This window comes from Juglans regia, chromosome 7 (assembly GCF_001411555.2).
Source record: "Juglans regia cultivar Chandler chromosome 7, Walnut 2.0, whole genome shotgun sequence".
In the NCBI taxonomy this organism is placed as follows: Eukaryota; Viridiplantae; Streptophyta; class Magnoliopsida; order Fagales; family Juglandaceae; genus Juglans; species Juglans regia.
The window spans coordinates 50,899,894-50,918,513 of record NC_049907.1 but is presented as its reverse complement, the minus strand read 5'-3'; the positions used below and the strand labels follow the sequence as shown (position 1 = coordinate 50,918,513).

The window sequence follows — 18,620 nt, the reverse complement described above, 5'->3', positions numbered from 1 at the left end:
ATAAAATTTTAGCGCACTAGAGAGAGAGTGAGAGTACCGTAGGTCTATATTGAGTTACAACAAGATCGATCGAGTGATATATTAATTACTAAATCCAGAGATAAAATTTTAAGTACATGGAGCACTAGCTAGGTTACTCATACAAGATCACTTCATGCGCCTAGAAGGACTGCATCAAGCTCTTAAAACCATATCGAGAGCTCGCGTAAGACTTGCCAAAATTGACCAGTTAGGACAAAAACAACCCAACACGTTTTTGCAAGTCCTGACAGTGTTAAGCAACTCATTTCATTACCATCTTATTTCCAAAATATTAAGCTCGATCATACTATCACCGCCCCCCTGCAACATGGTAAAAGAACATCATTTCAGTCAGCTGTTTCAAGGGCGATGGGCAACACTAAAAGCACACCCAAACAATAAGGCCGACATCAAAAACAGAAGAAGCAATGAATGGATGCAATGGTCTATGAAAATCCAAACAGTGCTTTCAAACCTTCATGTAGGGTTTTTTAGGCAATGCTTCATGTATAATTACAAGTTGATGAGAAAAATCTACTTGAAAGTCTCATTTTTAACACACCTAAGACACTGTTGATATGGAAGATTTTTACAGAATTATGTTGAAAAATGATTAGTTGTTTGATTTTTTTAAAATTATAATGGGTCATATAATAAGGCATCGTTTGTACAGGAAAACTATCTCATTTTATCATTATAATTTTATCAAACTTTCAAACAAAATACAATAAACAATTCAACTTTTTCAAATCTCAAAACAAAAGTAATATCAAAAAATTATATTCTAACAATATTTTATTCAACTTTTAACTTTATCTCAAATCACCATTCAAACAAGGCCTAAATGATGTGTTATGATATGTACAAAAACGATGTAGTGTTCTAAGAGGAACACGTAATTAATGAGATCTATCAATCATTTTCGAAGAGAAATTTGAATACCTTTGCTAGGCGATGGGTCGATTAGATGCAGGGGCAGGGTGTTAGTAATAGAGGGAACCTGCAGAAACAAAAAAGTAGGGTTAAAGTTCTAAAACCACAGCTAGGGAACTAATAATTAGATTAATACCATTTATGATCTCTAAATTAATCCAGAGCCATATGATCATACCCTGCCACCAGTTCCCTCTAGAAGCGCTGTTTGGATTGCTTCCATTGGAGTCATCGTCCCCCCCATCCTTCTTGTCTTTGAACTGAAAATTTGAAGATATGTTTACCCACATCGATCAGAGATTACCATAGGGATCGATAAGAAATTACAGAAATAACAAATCTTTCAAGTGACTAGAGTTAAGATACTAATTAATTGTTTCAACGCTTGCACATGCGTAAAGTGTTATTATTATTATTTTCCATAATTATTTACTGGCTCGGCTACTGACGATGCATATTGCATGCATGCTGCATGACCCACGTATACACTGGAAGTCTAGATGATGAAATAATTGGCACATATGTATTTATTCATGGATAAAAAATTCTGCACTCACCATATGGGGGGATTCGGTGGAGCGGGTTCTTGGAGAATAGTTTTCTTGACCACCATAGTAGATCGATGAGCTAAAATAGCAAGGTTCCACTGTTTCATTCTGATAATTGGATCCCTTTTCTCTAGAACTTGAACCAACGCTTTCACCGGCCTTGCTGTTCTGAGTAATAATATCTGAAAGAACCCAGAGAATCCAGATAATGTCCCGTACGTGGTATATTTTCCAGGTGCAAGACTTTTCCTTTAATAGTCTTAGTTAGTTGAACAGATACTAAATTCGAGCATTTAACTTCAACGACCCACTTTCTTATGGTTGCGCATAAATCAATCAGAGCCTGGTCCAGTTTCACACCTTTTTTGTTTTCTAAACCACTTTAATTACATCCTTACATAGATCAAAGCTCAGGTGGTAGAACAACATGAGATCAGTTAAAGGAAAAAATTTTAGAGGATATATCTATCTATAATTTTGAACCACAGAGACAATACCCGGAGTTCCATATTTGCCACTGCCACCTTGGTTGCGAGAGGAGTCCCTCCCTAGCACCTAAAGTTAAAGAAGGAAAAATATTAGAACAATTGCCACTTATTATCTTTGAAACCTATTTCATATCCCTTATAAGTAGTTCCAGCAAATCTAAGACGTAGAACGTATTATCTTGATGAATCTTGCTAAAAACACTAGTCTAGATGCTTCTATCTATGTCACCGTACGTTGTTTCTTAGTATCAATCAAATCGAAGAAGTCTATAAATTCTCTCCAGTCTTTGATCTGGATCTGTTTTAAGTTTTTCATCTTCTAAATTTTTTACAAGCCATAGCCATTACTGAAAATGCATGATGTGATTCAATTCTGTGGTTTGAGTTTTAACAAAGATCAGGAACAGTTGTAGGACATCCTGCAGACCACTGATGCAGTGCAGACAATCTTTAAGATAGCGATAATAACAAAGTTTTCCTTGGGAGTCTGCACAATGGTATTGTATGTCAATAGCCCACACACACCTCTAATATACATCGTCAATGCCACATTCAATTATCATTTCAGTTAAGTTTAGCTTAAGAATAACAAGGCACACAAAAAACCTAAAAATAAATTTTTGGCAATAAGTTCTGTAAAAGAAATACCGTTGATGGGGGTGGAAAAATGGATCCAAATAATCCAGACGAGGGTGAAGAAAGGTTCTTGGGACCAAAAAGATGATCTAAAGTCATGGATGAAGACGAGGCACCTGCTTGCTTCTTGTTCTCCATTATAGAGCACTGTATGATCACTAGGAAGGCTTGTTTTGTCAACCAACGAACAAAACTACTCTGATGAATAACCAACCACCTACTAACGACCAAAGACCCAAAAAGAGCAATTGGATAAGATTTGCAGAGATACAAACAAAGGGATAACTACTTATTAGAAAGCAGAGGAAGGCAGAGCAGAGCACGTGAAGATTGCAGATGTGGGAGGTCTTGTGAACGGTTGCAGCTATTTATAAGCCCCAAAATACGGTGCTTGGATGCTGCTCCCATGTGCCTTCATTCAGTCGTCTCTATCTCCCTCTCTTTGACACATGGGTGCATCTTTCGCTTCCAAGTGGACACGTTCCCAGCTCCAAACCCCTACCGCCACGTGTTATCGTCCTAAATTCTCGATCCATGTTCTCAATGATCCGTTCTGCAAGTGATTTTAGAGAGAGAGAGAGGTTTGTATAAACAGCAATTATATATAAAGTTATGGGGAAGGCTGAAAGGTGTTATGGTCCTGTAGTCCCACAAGAAGATAAATGGATAAGGTGGCTGGCTCAACTTGAGTTTTTATGCCTACCTTTGCCAAACAGCTTTGACTCAAACGAGATTCCATAAAATGAAGATATGGTAGCTTGTCTTCCCCAGAATCTTTGAAAACAAAAGATATTCAATTGTTCAAGGGAGAAAGATTCAAGATTTAACGGGATTTTCTTCGAAAACCAAATTGAATATGACCTGATTCCATCAAGTAAACTGAGTCCATGCAATACTACATGGAAAAAAGAAGAAAGAAAAAAAGGATGGCCGGTGGAATAGAATAGAGGAAAGAAGGGGGGAAAATCAGATATTATGGTAACATAATAACCTAAAGTCTGCTCTTGTGGCAAGTAGCAGAAAGCATATGAATGAATATCTCTGATTATCGGGGGGCCTCATGATCAGGATAAGTGCTATCGTAATTATTTGTGTTATCCTAATCAGTTTCATACTGTGGTGATGTTTTCAATGTTGACAAGAGCGTGATTACCATGGAATACTTTATGAAACACTAACTGATCATGATAAGGTTATCAGCTAGAAAGGAAAGCATTAAATAGACAAACATGATGTTCGAGTCCATGTCCTGACCAACGAGACCAATTCAACTAGAATTATGGACGAACGTACGCTACAAAAAAATTATTTATTAATTTGTGGTTACTTATTTTCTATAAAAAAATGATTATTTTTTATTAAAATGAGTATATTTTCATCATAAATAGTATTTATTCTCGTTGCAAACAATCCATCATAAATTCTAGTTTTTTTTTGTAATAAAAAACAAAACGTAACACCTGAAGCGTAATTTGTTACTTTGTAGACAAAACAATTAAACTGGTATTAATATATAGCTAGCATATATGTGAGTTTCGATGTCTTTTAGAGGGTTCTGGTGAAATCTCCTTAATTCATTCGTCAGCAGGTAATGTCTGAGAAGTCAGAAGTGGAACAAAAAACTAATCCTACGTAGAAGCCCCGTGGGGAAGGCCCAAGGGCATACCGATTAAAGATTATATTGCGATAACGATCGATGCGATTGCTTAAGAATTTTCTTTCATGTCAATATTCCGGCCGTGAGGTTCCTTTTGGATAACTTGGGATAGCGCATGCATGCAGTTGAATCATTCAATATCGAATGTGACAATATTTTCCAGGGCACGCAGCGGAATTTGCGGATGGGGGCCGGATATGCATGTTGTGAAAGCATATATACTCCAAATCAGTATTCTAGAGAACTTATAATCTTAGGGCAGGTTTGGGGCCAAAAATAAAACATAAAATTTTCATCTCATCTCATCTCATCATTACACTTTTTTTAAATCTTCATACAAAATATAATAAACAATTCAACTTTTTCAAATCTCAATACACATTTTTCAAATCCCAAAACAATAATAATATTAAAACTTAATATTTTAAATTTCAAAATAAAATATAAAATTCTCATCTCACCCCCCAAACCTATCCTTAATTTCAAATATAAAGGATTGAGAGAAATCCTGCAGCCACCAGGAGATTTTATAAATTAGTTTTTTTTTTATAAGATTTTATAAATTAGTTAATTTATAAATTGACATGACTTATTCATTAGATTTATTTTATAATAAAATAACTTGACAATTTGACGTATTATATTAAATTACATCAATTTATGAATTTATTTTTACAAAAATCATGATTTTATAGCTAAAGAATTTTTCAAGGATTAAAAAAAAGAATAATGTTATTACATCCACTGAGAAATAGAGCAAGAAAACCATTTTACTTTTGCTACTTTATCCCTCAATTTTACTTTTTTTTTAATAAATAACAATTATGGTGCCAGTTAAGAGAGAAAGTGAGTGGAATAAATTAGGAGGCATCCGGCTTAGTAGTGCCATTACTCTTAAAAATAATTGATCGGTTTGATAAAATAGTCAAAATATCTAGATGATCCCAATTAGTTCATGACCCAAATATTTAATTAATAAGGATAATGCTTGGGCGATCGAGAAAGGTGACCTCCTAAAGTGATCCATTTTGACTTTTTATTTTTTATTTTTATTTTTTTACAAATGATTAACAAAGTATTTTTTTAATGAGAGTGAATTTATTTTTTCAAAATATTTGAAGGGTTTAAAAAATATTTTAAAAAAGAATAATTCTATATACAGTCGTGGAGTGCGTAAATATCGTGAAGTCATTTTGAAAAAGAGTAGAGTCTACTATTAAAAAAATTAATTTTTTTCATGTAAGTCTCATATTTATTTACTTTTTAAAAGTGATTGCATGACGCTTGTACACTTACGACTGTAAATATCATTTTTTAAAAAAAAAAAGAGAAATTTTACAATATGCAAAGTCAGTATTGTCCATTTAATAATGCTTGGGAGACTTGGGACTGAGTCCTGCTGCTACGTATACGAGGGTTACGGTGAGAGAAGACTACTGAACGGTTCTGATCACAATGGTGCTGTGTCGATTAGATAGCCACTAGTCAAAAGCGAGTTGTGAGATAGATGAAATCATATATTCCTTCTATTATACATGGAATATTCTAAAGCCAATTTACCATGTCATTTTCACCTGTACAGCAAATGCAGATAAGGATTTGATTAATTTGGTACATTCTCCACTAATGGATTTACATGCGATTATTAACTTATTAGGAATGATTCTAAAATCCTGCATATAGAGGAATATGATTCGAAATTCTAAAACGAATTAGGGAACCGATCTTAGATCTTGTGAAATCTTACTTTAGCCTCTATTAATCTTTGGACTTGAGTACTGATGACAGTTCTCCATGTTGTTGCCAAATATTTTACAGTGGTATATAAAAGCTAGCTAGTATCCATGAATTGATTTTGTAAATGTTATATCAATTCATTTATTATCTGTTGCTTTAATCTCTAATCCTTTTGTTGTGACTCTGAATGATGGACAAGTGGCTAAGCCTGAAAGCCTTGGGGTTTATTACACTGAGCTGGTTACTCATGTGGTCTGCACATGACTTGCTATCTACACCAGAAACGATACACACTCATGCCGCAGGATCTTGACACGTGTTGGCATCTTTTTTGTATTATATATTCATAACTAACTCTTTCGGGAACCCTAAGGGTTGTATGTCATTTTGTTTTTCTAAGATTGAGAGGCTTCGAGAGAGAACAAAGAGGGATATACTGTTGTCATGACTTAGGGTTTCACTTGAGAAGGAAATCTGTGCAATTTCTTGTTGTGAGATGAAAGCTGTGTAAATATGTATGGTTCTGAGATTTCTCTGTGAAGGACTGATTATCAATAAAGCTCTGAGGCCATTCCTGCCGTGGACGTAAACCATTAGGGTCGAACCACGTAAATCTCCTGTGTTGATTCTTTACTTTCTTATTGCCGATATTGTTCTTGATATTCTTCTGTTTCTCTTTGTTATTTTGGATACTGTTCTGAGTTGCTATTTCTTGAATCTTGTTGGTTCTGTCCGTTTGTTTTATTATCAAATCTTTGCCTTTTTTGAGTTCTGTACAAAGGGAACTCTTGTTGTTTTGCGTAACAAGTGGTATCTAGAGCCTAGGTCGATGGGGACCATGAGGTTTGATATTGAAAAATTCACGGGTGAAAATGATTTTGGGCTTTGGAGGATTAAGATGAGGGCATTGCTAGTCCAACATGGACTGATTCTCCAGAAAGCTCACAGTGCCCTAATCCTCTCTCTTGGAGACAAAGTCTTGAGAGAGGTGGCCAGTGAGGACACTGCTGCGGGTACATGGCTGAAGCTTGAGAATCCGTACATGACCAAATCTTTAGCAAATAGACTTCATAAAAAAACTAAACTTTATACCTTTAAAATGATTCCTGGAACCCCTATAGGTCAGCACCTTGATGAGTTTAACAAAATCATTTTAGACTTAGTAAACATAGACATTGAGGTGGAGGATGAGGATCAAGCCATCCTCTTGATGAGTTCTTTGGACTCATCATACCAAAGTTTAAAAGAAACTATGATGTTTGGTAGAGACTCTCTTACTTTAGATGAAGTACAATCTGTACTTCACACTAGGGAACTTCAAAACAGAGGGGATACTAAACAGAGTCATGGGGAGGGCTTAACTGTTAGGGGCAGAACATAAAGAAGAGAAAAGAAAGGAAAAAATGATGGTAAGAAATTTAGATCCAAGTCAAAAAGAAAACATTTTAAATGTTTTCATTGTCACAAGAAATGACACTTTAAGAAAGACTGCCCTGAAAGAAAAAACAATTTTGAGAATAAATCTAAGGAGGCAGGGGATGCCTCTGTGGTGTTAGAGGGATATGAGAGTGCTGAAGTCCTCACTGTGAGTGAAGTAGACTAAAAAACAGAATGGATTATGGATTCTGGTTGTTCCTTTCATATGTGTCCAATTAGGGAATAGTTTGAAACATTCTCTGAGTTAAATGGAGGACAAGTAATTCTTGGGAATAATAAGTCCTGCAAAATCATGGGTATATGATCAGTTAGATTGAAAATGCATGATAATACTGAAAGAGTTTTAAGGGAAGTCAGATTTATTCCAGAATTAAAGAGAAATTTAATTTCTCTTGGGATTCTTGATTTATCTGGATATACCTTTAAATCTGAGGCAGGGGTACTTAGAGTTACAAAAGGCTCTTTAGTCGTTATGAAAGGGGTTATTAAAAATGGTTTATACACTCTTCTTGGAAAAACTGTGGTTGGGGAAGCATCCCCTACCCAGGACACTGCTGAGAACCAATCAGTGTTATGGCATAGGAGACTTGGACATGTAAGTCAGAGGGGTCTTGTAGAGTTGCAGAAACAGGGGTTGCTGAGTGATCAAAACTTAAGCAATTTACCTTTCTGTGAAGATTGCATTTATGGGAAGGCCAAAAGGGTTAGTTTTAAGTCAGCCACTCATAACACAAAACAAACCCTGGACTATGTCCATTCTGACCTGTGGGGACCTGCAAGAGTAAGTTCTCATAATGGAGGGAGTTACTTCCTATCCATTGTAGATGATTACTCTAGAAAGGTCTGGATTTATATCTTAAAGAATAAATTTGACACTTTTGAAAAATTCAAAGAGTGGAAATCCCTGGTGGAGAACCAAGTAGGCAGAAAACTCAAGGTTTTAAGAACTGACAATGGCTTAGAATTCTTGTCAAATGAGTTTAACATGTACTGTAAGAAAGAGGGAATTCTTAGGCATAAAACAGTGAGGGAAACCCCTCAACAGAATGGGTTAGCTGAAAGAATGAATAGGACCATCTTAGAAAGGATAAGGTGCATGTTGTCTAATGCAGGGCTGCCCAAAACCTTTTGGGCAGAAGCTGCCACTACTGCTGTATACCTTATAAACAAGTGTCCCTCCTCTGCAATAGGGTTTAAAACTCCTCAAGAATTATGGTCTAGAAAACCCCCCTCTTATGACCACCTTAGAGTTTTTGGGTGTATTGCTTATGCACATTCAAAACTAATAAACTGGAACCTAGGGCACTTAAGTGCATTTTTATAGGTTATCCTGAAGGTGTTAAGGGGTACCTTCTTTGGGTAGAAGGATTTGGTAGGTACAAATGCATTATAAGCAGGGATGTAATCTTTAATGAGTCTCATATGGCTTGGGTACAGGAAGGTATCCCAAATCCTGATACTGACAGCTCATTAAAGCGTTTACAAGTTGAGGTGGAGCAGGTTAATACTCAACCTAAACCTGAACCTGTAGTAGACAATGACCATGAGGATGAAATCTCTGGAATTGTGGATCAAGGTGGAGCCAGCTCTTATAACCAAGTTAGAGATAGACAAAAGAGAGTTATTAAACCACCTATAAGGTATGGTCAAGCTGAACTCACCATGTTTGTTCTAACTGTTGCTAATGAGGTTATTAATGAAGAACCTAGGTCCTATAAAGAGGCTATGAAAAGCAAAGACTCCTCTAAATGGATCTTAGCCATGCATGAGGAGATGGAATCTCTTAATAAGAATAAAACTTGGGTTCTTGTAACTAAACCTCAAGGAGTGAAACTAATTGGATCAAAATGGATCTATAAGAAAAAGGAATGCATACCAGGGATAGAAGGGACCAGGTATAAAGTTAGGCTAGTAGCTAAGGGCTTTACACAAAGAGAAGGAATTGACTTTAATGAAATCTTCTCTCTTGTGGTTAAACACAGCTCTATTAGACTACTGCTTGCTTACACAGCTTTTGAAAATCTGCATCTTGAACAATTAGATGTCAAAACTGCTTTTTTGCATGGAGAACTTGAGGAAAATATTTACATGCAACCTCCTGAAGGTTTTACTCATGATATTGATAATAAACAAGTGTGTTTTCTTAAAAAATCTTTATATGGCCTTAAACAATCACCTAGGCAGTGGAAATTTTAAAAGAAGTTGCTTTGATAGTTGTGTCTATTACAAGAGAGTAAAAGGATTTATATTTATCTCCTTTTGTATGTTGATTACATGCTGGTTGCTTGTAAAGACACTGTTTTAATCCATCAAGTTAAATGTATGCTAAAGTCAGAGTTTGAAATGAAGGAGCTGGGTCCTGCTAAGAGAATTTTAGGAATAAAAATTGAAAGAGATAGGGATGCAAAAGTGCTACACCTGTCTCAGAAAAATTATATCTCTAAAATTCTTAAGAGATTTGGTATGGAACATGTAAAATCTGTCAACACCCCTTTAGGCCAGCATTTTAAATTGTCCTTAGATCAGGCCCCTAAATCAGAACCTGACATTAGCTTTATGCAACAAATTCCCTATGCTAGCATGGTGGGAAGCATAATGTATGCAATGGTCTGTTCTAGACCTGATTTGACCTATGCTGTGAGTGTTGTCAGTAGGTTTATGGGAAATCCTGGAAAAACTCATTGGCAGACCATTAAATGGGTACTTAGGTACTTGGCAGGCTCCTCTGGTTTAGGTCTCAGTTTTGAAAAAAATGTTGAAAAGGGTTATGAACTAACTGGTTTTGTAGACTTTGATTTTGCAGGAAATGTAGACACAAGGAAGTCCTTAACTGGATATGTGTTTATTGCCTTTGGAGGAGCTATCAGCTGGAAGTCACACTTACAATCTGTGGTAGCCTTGTCTACCACAGAAGCTGAATATATAGCCTTAACTGAAGCTGTAAAAGAGGCCATATGGTTAAAAGGTATTGCTAGTGAATTAAACATTGATAGTGATAACATCACAGTACACTGTGATAATCAAAGTGCATTACACTTAGCAAAAAATTAAGTTTTCCATGAAAGGTCTAAACATATTGATATAAGGCTTCATTTTATTAGGGATGTCATAGATTCTAAAATTGTTTGTGTGGAGAAAGTCTCAACTGAGGACAACCTCTCAGATATGATGACAAAAGCTCTCTCTTGCTCTAAGTTCAGACACTGTCTGAACTTAGCTGGTATGGAAGTCTAGAGTCTGTCCCCTTTAGAGGGGGGGACAGTGCAGGAATGACCAATGATAAGAATTGATTAAACTTGGCAATAAATGTTTTGCCAAGGTGGAGATTTGTAAATGCTATGTCAATTCATTTATTATATGTTGGTTTAATCTCTAATCCTTTTGTTGTGACTCTGAATGATGGACAAGTGGCTAAGCCTGAAAGCCTTGGGGTTTATTACACTGAGTTGGTTACTCACGTGGTCTGCACATGACTTGCTATCTACACCAGAAACGATACACACTCATGCCGCAGGATCTTGACACGTGTTGGCATCTGTTTTGTATTATATATTCATAGCTAACTCTTTCGGGAACCCTAAGGGTTGTATGTCATTTTATTTTTCTGAGATTGAGAGGCTTCGAGAGAGAACAGAGAGGGATATACTGTTGTCATGACTTAGGGTTTCACTTGAGAAGGAAATCTGTGCGATTTCTTGTTGTGAGATGAAAGCTGTGTAAATATGTATGGTTCTGAGACTTCTCTGTGAAGGACTGATTATCAATAAAGCTCTGAGGCCATTCCTGCCGTGGACGTAGACCATTAGGGTCGAACCACGTAAATCTCCTGTGTTGATTCTTTACTTTCTTATTTCTTGTTGATATTGTTCTTGATATTGTTCTGTTTCTCTTTATTATTTTGGATACTGTTCTGAGTTGCTATTTCTTGAATCTTGTTGGTTCTATCCATTTGTTTTATTATCAAATCTTTGTCTTTTTTGAGTTATGTACAAAGGGAACTCTTGTTGTTTTGCGTAACAGATTTGATGGAATTTGTTTTCCTTGGGATAGCACTTACCTATATCCTTAATTATCATCTAGAGTTTTCTTATCTATTCGGCTAAAAATCCGACCATTTGCCCAAGAAAAAAAAAAAAATCTGTTTCTTGAGTGGCTCACTGTGTGCCATGCAGTGACACAGCTTTTGATTTGTTTGTCAAAAAACTAGTGAGGAAAACAGAAGTAATTATAAGCTGCTATATATAGCACACAAGAATATAATTAAAAAATGTTGTTAAGTTCATTTATTTCTGGGGCATTAATTCATGTTTGTGACAATATCTGAATATTCATGATAAGGACGAGCATTTAGCATTGAGAGAAAATGTTCTTAATGAAAAAGAGACAATGTATATGTATCATAGGAAATTGTCATCCTGATGATCAAGAGAAATTTTACAAACTTGCGTACCAAATTATATAAAATGTTATTGCCAAGAAACTTCGGGAAATATATATATATATATATATATATATATTTATTAAAGCCAGATTAATGACGATGATCATATCATATGAGTTGACGGCATTCGTACGTGGAATGCATGGAACCATGCACCGTACCATGCTATCTTAATTTATATCTTTCTTGTTATATATATATATATATATATATACAGAGTAATATTAGAGAGAAATCACTATAGCAGTACATATTTTGTACTCATTATGTAACTACTTCTAGTTAATTATTCTCAACACTCATTTGAGGAGATGTGAGGTCTAGATGATGCCACATTATGTGTACAAAATGGATGTTCTCAATAATGACTTCTATCTATATTTATTCATTCGTGTATAAATATATATATCCATCGAATTTGCGAATTTGAATTCAAGAATAAAACACACTACAAGAAATCAGGTCTTTTCTAGCAATTTTAAAATCGTCACAAAAACATTCGCTTCAAATAGAGGTTATTTCCAGCGATTTTCAAGTTACCGCTTAATTTTCGTTGCGAAATTGGGAAATCACTGAGGAAAAATATATAATTTACTTTTGCGACGACATTTATACATTTTGCGGCGATTTTTATCGCCGAAATTAACTTTTTCTGAAATTGATCTAAAATGGCTTTAGGACTTCGGCGAACCTGTGGCAATTTTAAAATCGCCGAAAAGTATCAAATGCAGCGATTAATATATGTATTTGTGATGATTTTGAGTGTTAAAAAATGCCTGATTTCTTGTAGTGACAGCATGGAATTGCCATTATTGATCTAATCCATTTAAACGCGGCTTAACGTTTCTGCCCTTGGTTGCCCCAAAAGCTTGCATGCCTGTCGTGGAAAATTCTAATTCAAGCCGTACGTTTTTTTATTTCCAAGCCAATCACAGTGCTAGACATAAAACCAGAAACCCAGTTGAGTATTACAAATTACCAACGTACTCGCGTGTACGTTATTACCACGCCATTGTGTATATACACATATGACAAGCATATATATATATATATTAGACACATGATAAACTAGCTATAGCATGCAGATTATAGATATTCTTCATAATATTACTCATCATGTATTACTGAAGTTTCCAGGGAAGGCATTGGAGCTTGGGGCAGGAAGCGTCCCACGTGCTTCTGCATTCACCTTTTAAACCATCACAGCATTTGCACACAATTCCAAGAGTTGCCGCAAACGTCTTCGAGTTATACCCTACAAATTTATCTCAACAGTAGTATCATTACCTTGTTTCGAATTTAAATGGCCAACCAATTCTGTAACTATATATAATGGGAATATATGTAACTAGAAAGTTTTTGATGTACAGGGATTGTTCTTGATCTGCTTACCTCGGTGATGGTCGTTGAGTGTCAGTGTTATGGCTTCTAACGCTCTCGGTTCTTGATACAGAGCAAGGATCATCACGAGCCAGAAAAAGAGCTGAAAACGCATCTGCATACCCATTTTCAGTACAGATTTGAACCAGAAATTACTACACGCAAAGTTCTGAAAGAGCTATAAAGACATGGGCTAATTTTCGGTTTTAAAATGCAGGGTGTTGTGGCTCCTTTTATTTGAATGCTAGGGGGGGCTTATATAGAATAAAGGGTGGCAGACGCGCACGCGTTTACATATCTGCTAAGTTTCAAAAGGGTGGGCCAGCGAAAGACCTTTCACTCAAGTTTTGTTCGCCTGCTAATGGGACACAGGAAAGGAACATGCACATGGACTTGCTTAATTTTCTTTTAGTAATATTGTGTACAGTTTTGGGGTGATAACATCGTTTTAAAAAAGAGTAAAATTTATTATTTAAAAATTAATTTTTTAAAATAATTTTATAATAGAGGTTTACTGCGCATCAGTCGGAAGCCGTAGCACACCTCACGGGTATATATATATATATATTTTTCACTCATTGCGTTGAGTGTGCGGCAGCTTCCGGCTGATACGAATATTTTTTCTTTATAATATTTACTTATTCAACGATTATAAATATCATTTCTCTAATTTCTATCCTTAATTCATATTTAATTACATATATCATCATATCTGACAATGACACCATCTTTCTAATTCTTGTAATATTTGAAGCTCTTAAAGATTAATTTTTCATACTCGTATTTATTAAATACGATTAAAATTAACCTTCTTTCTCCCAATTCATGAATTCCTATGATTGCTCTTAGACTTGACAGAAGATTCAAGAATATTAATTTAATTTAGTTCATCGATCGATCCGGAACACTTTTAAGTACTATAGGTAGGAGAAAACACGACCAATTTATATGGACTTATTGGCTGCACTGGAAACTTCAGCTATATATATACGATCGTTTGATAATCAAAATATATTGTTGTCACGACAAAACGTTTCTTTCACGACCATTGGAAATTTCTTTCAAGTTCCATTTCGGTGAATTGTATATATAATAAACTTTCCGCTATCATCGTCCCAAGTACGAATACCTTGTTTCTGGGTTTAAGAGTAAACATTTCCACAGAGTTTCGAGGTCTGAACTCTGCCGCATGATTGCAAGAAAATATATATATATATATATATATATATATTTATATATACACACATACACATATTTATATATAACTCTGCCGCAGTTATATAACATGTAAATCACGTTTGCCTATTTGTCTAATTAAAAATGATTTATTTAAAAAAATAATATGATGTGTAAAAATAATATTTAAAAAAAAAATTAATTAGTTAATAATTTAATGCATAGGACCAGAAAAATAAATTTTAACAAACATCGTAATGATAACAAAACGTTACAGTAATATGAGTAATATGAAAATTAAAAGATTTTATATATTTTAACAATAGTTTTCTTAATAAAATATATGAATTGTGTAGAATGCAACCATAATACTCAATGATCCATGGAGCACTGAAAAAATACAGAATCTTTTATTTTTATATTACTCTCATATTTTTTCATCATTAAAATAAATCTCTTCTATTTTAGAAACTTCAAAAATATTATAATGGTAGAAAATCATTTTATCTAAATGATTTTAGTTAGTTAAGAATATTATGAGATTTAAATTATATTAAAAACTCTAATTATTTATATGATTTTACTCTCTTAAAAATCTTTAACAAAACTCTATCATTTATTTAATGATAAAATATTAGTATTTTATAAATTAAAATTAAATTTATAAAATACTAAGTCCAGTCACCGGTGACCTTCCCCACGTCGATCTCGTCTCGACAAACCTCTCTCTCTCCCCCCGCAACAGGCCAAAACCCGTAGCCCTCTCTTCCTCTACACAGACAGGTTTTTCCCCGTAGCGCCGCCGTTAGCGACCCCTACAGCACCACACCACCACCACCAGCCTGCCGATCTCGTCCCCACAGACCTCTCTCTCTCCCCACAACAGGCTGAAGCCCGTTGCCCTCTCTTTTCCTCTACACACACGGGTTTCTTCTCTTGCGTGGTGATTTTGTGATTTATGTAGTGATTTGTATAGTAATTTTGTAATTTGTGTGGTAATTTTGTTGTGAGGATGCATAGAGAAACCAGATGCACGTAATACTATTTATTACTATTTATATAGTACTGTTTATATTGTAACACTGTTTATTACTGTAGTAGCACATACTCTAATACTGTTAAGTACTGTTTACATTTATATCCACTTTTAATTTAAAAGGATAAAGAAGATATAATATATATATATATTTATATATATTTTCCTCTTAATCTTCATCATGATGTCGAGATGGTGACATACTAGCGGACACGATCAACTCTTAGAACGCGTGAAAATGTTTAGTATAATATTTGGTTTCCCCAAGGTGAATGCTCGAAGTCAATGAGTCAAGCAAAAGGAGTCTTGCTTCTAAGTCAAGGAAACGGAAGACCTGCTTTGATTGGGACCGGAGGAAACATCTCCGTTGATTCAGGGTGAAAATAAAAATGGGTAAATCGGTGAACCGGTCCGAATTGGACCGAATTGGTTAATTCGGTCCGATTATGAACTGATTCGGTCTGTATTGGTTTCATCTTTTGAAAAATTGGGTGGAATCTGTCCGGATTTTCTTTTTTCTAACACTGGATCAGACTGGTTCTATATTTATTTTTTATATTATATATAATATATTATATGTAAAATAATTTTATATTATATGCTAAATTGCTAATTAATATAATACTAAATTTTAAAATCCTATTATTTATAATAATCAAATAACATAAAATTAATATAACATTTGATATAACATAAAATTTTAAATTTAAACATGAACATTTATTTGATCATATGTAATTAATATAAACTATATATATAAAGGATAAATAGATTTATTGGCATAATAAATTAAATATATATTCCTTTTCATAAGTTCATTTTTATACATTTGATCATATACACTCATATAAAAAGTGTATGTAACCATCATATAATATATTATCACTAGCGTATATGTATCCACTAGCATATTAATTATTATCAATAATATATACAAACAAATATATAAATAAGTTAGCCACTAATATATTATCATTAGCATATTATCACTAACATACATAAATTATAAATAAGTAAGACACTAACGTATTAGTAGTTAAATAGCTAATAGTATTAGTATATTACTATAAGTAATCCACTATACATAAATAACTATATAAATGGAGATAACTATATTATAGTATTAATATTAGTATAGTATTATAGTATAGTATTTGTAGCATAATTTTGTTATAGCAAAATTTATATTTTTATAGCATATTTTTTATAATAGATTTTTTATGACAGCAAATTTTTTACATGATAGTAATTCTTTTATGACAATTTTTTTTTTTTTTTTGGTATGGTAGGTGATTAGAATTGAAAAATTATACTGAATTGATTAAGCGAATTAGAATTGATAATACCGAAAGTATCAATTTAGAGATATAATTGATACGGTAATAATCCTTCAAAATTTAAAATTGATGTATACCGATTTGATTTTAAAATTTCAGACCGAATCGAACGTTTATCCCTAAGTCTAATTGATATTTTCTTTTTGTTTGGTACGTTAAAGACGACTAAAGGAAAAGCAAGGATGAAGAAATTGTTAGTTGGACCCCAACTGGCACCCACCTAATTTTATCCTCTCTGATGACACAACTGTGATACAATCAATTTATCTGTGTTATATATTAATCTTTTTGCTTTAGATTGCATTAGACCCTAAAGCAAAAAAATTAATATAAAATATAGATAATGAATACGGTTACATTTATAAAAAATTATATACAAATAATCTTATATATTGATGTAGTTTTATTTAATCTGTTAAATCTATTTTATAATAAAAATAATTTTATAATTTAACGAAGTATATCATACTATATCATTTTTATGTAATGTTTTTATAATTAGAATATTTTCCTTTGATTAATGAGGCCAAAGCATTGTAATTCGTCCTGATTAAAACAATGACTCAGCCGGTCCGACTTGTCTCCTGTTACAAAAGTAACAAGATATCTCTTGTTAAAATTCAATGGCCAAGTGATAACAATTTTTTTAATCAAACCAATGGATTGTAATGCTATTGGTGTAAGAATGCAAAAAGTCAAATACGATGGTGATTGAATGCCAGCGACTAAACTCTATCAGCTTTGCTACACAACTTTTACAACACTCCATACTTTAATTTTTTTTTAATTTTTTTTAAGTATATATTTTTTTAAATTATTTTAAATTTTCTATTCATTATTCATATAATAAATATTTGATAAAAGAAAAAAATAATAAAAATTAAAAATAATATAGAGTGTAGAGTGTTAGGAAGTTGTGAAGATTTTTTAAAACTATATATACTGCAAAAAGTCTTGACAAGGAAATTAACCTCATGTTTATCTTATACGCTAGCCACTAAACTCATTTGCAAGACTCTGGTTTGACGTATAAATCGGTTCTTTTTTGCTGTAACCCACTTGCACGAAGAAAAAGATCAAGAAGAAGAACCAATTATTGGGAACCCATTATTAATGTCGTGTTTCACGGGCCTAGGCAATTCCACTCAGTCAATGCTCGTACGATCACTTGCATAGTAACTAAAGAAGGAGGGGGACATTGGGGTTTGTTGATGATTCAATGCTTAAGTTAGTATGGTGCTCAGGTTGAAGATGAAGTGGATTCACTATTATTGTGTTAGATCTCTTACTTGTGTGTTGCCGGTGATGTTTATTTATACTTCCCGACCTAGTTTCCACAATAGTGGAGTGTTGCATAGCATGAGATCATATATTCATGTTATCTACTCGCCGAGCTATCCTTTTGCGGTCAGTTAGCCAAGCTATGAAGTGCTTAGGGGTAATGACTGTTATTCGAGCTTTGGGCCACATTGAATGCGGCATATATTATGTCTTGTGCCCTTTCCATTTCATTAATGCTGGGTGTGAAAGCCGCAAGTTTTCTCATCTGACGTTGAATGCAATACTCTTCCCCCTTAAGCCTTGCCCGTGTTTCCTAACGTAAGCAATATTTGACCAAGATCTTATATCGGAGCCCAGACTCAAATGTTATTGTTTGACTCAGGCTACTTTATGCACCTGGGTTTTAATCTGGGCCTTGTGTCTCGCCCAAACCTCAGGGTCTGGATATTATCCTGGGCCCTATCTTTAGCCCAAGTTCCAAGGGTTTTTCTCTTTCACAGTAGCCCGCGAAT

At 34.1% G+C, this 18,620-nt stretch overlaps 1 protein-coding gene across 1 annotated transcript; it reads right to left on the bottom strand.

The window, feature by feature from the left end:
- Positions 1-49: 49 nt before the first annotated feature.
- On the bottom strand, positions 50-3,622 carry LOC108991780. Its single transcript, XM_018966165.2, has 7 exons — positions 3,330-3,622; positions 2,639-3,179; positions 2,000-2,057; positions 1,512-1,684; positions 1,133-1,214; positions 964-1,021; positions 50-342 (listed from the first exon to the last, which is right to left on the bottom strand). The coding sequence occupies exons 2-6, from the start codon at positions 2,762-2,764 to the stop codon at positions 1,005-1,007; spliced, it is 456 nt and encodes a 151-aa protein (XP_018821710.1). The 5' UTR covers positions 2,765-3,179; positions 3,330-3,622; the 3' UTR covers positions 50-342; positions 964-1,004.
- Positions 3,623-18,620: the final 14,998 nt, after the last annotated feature.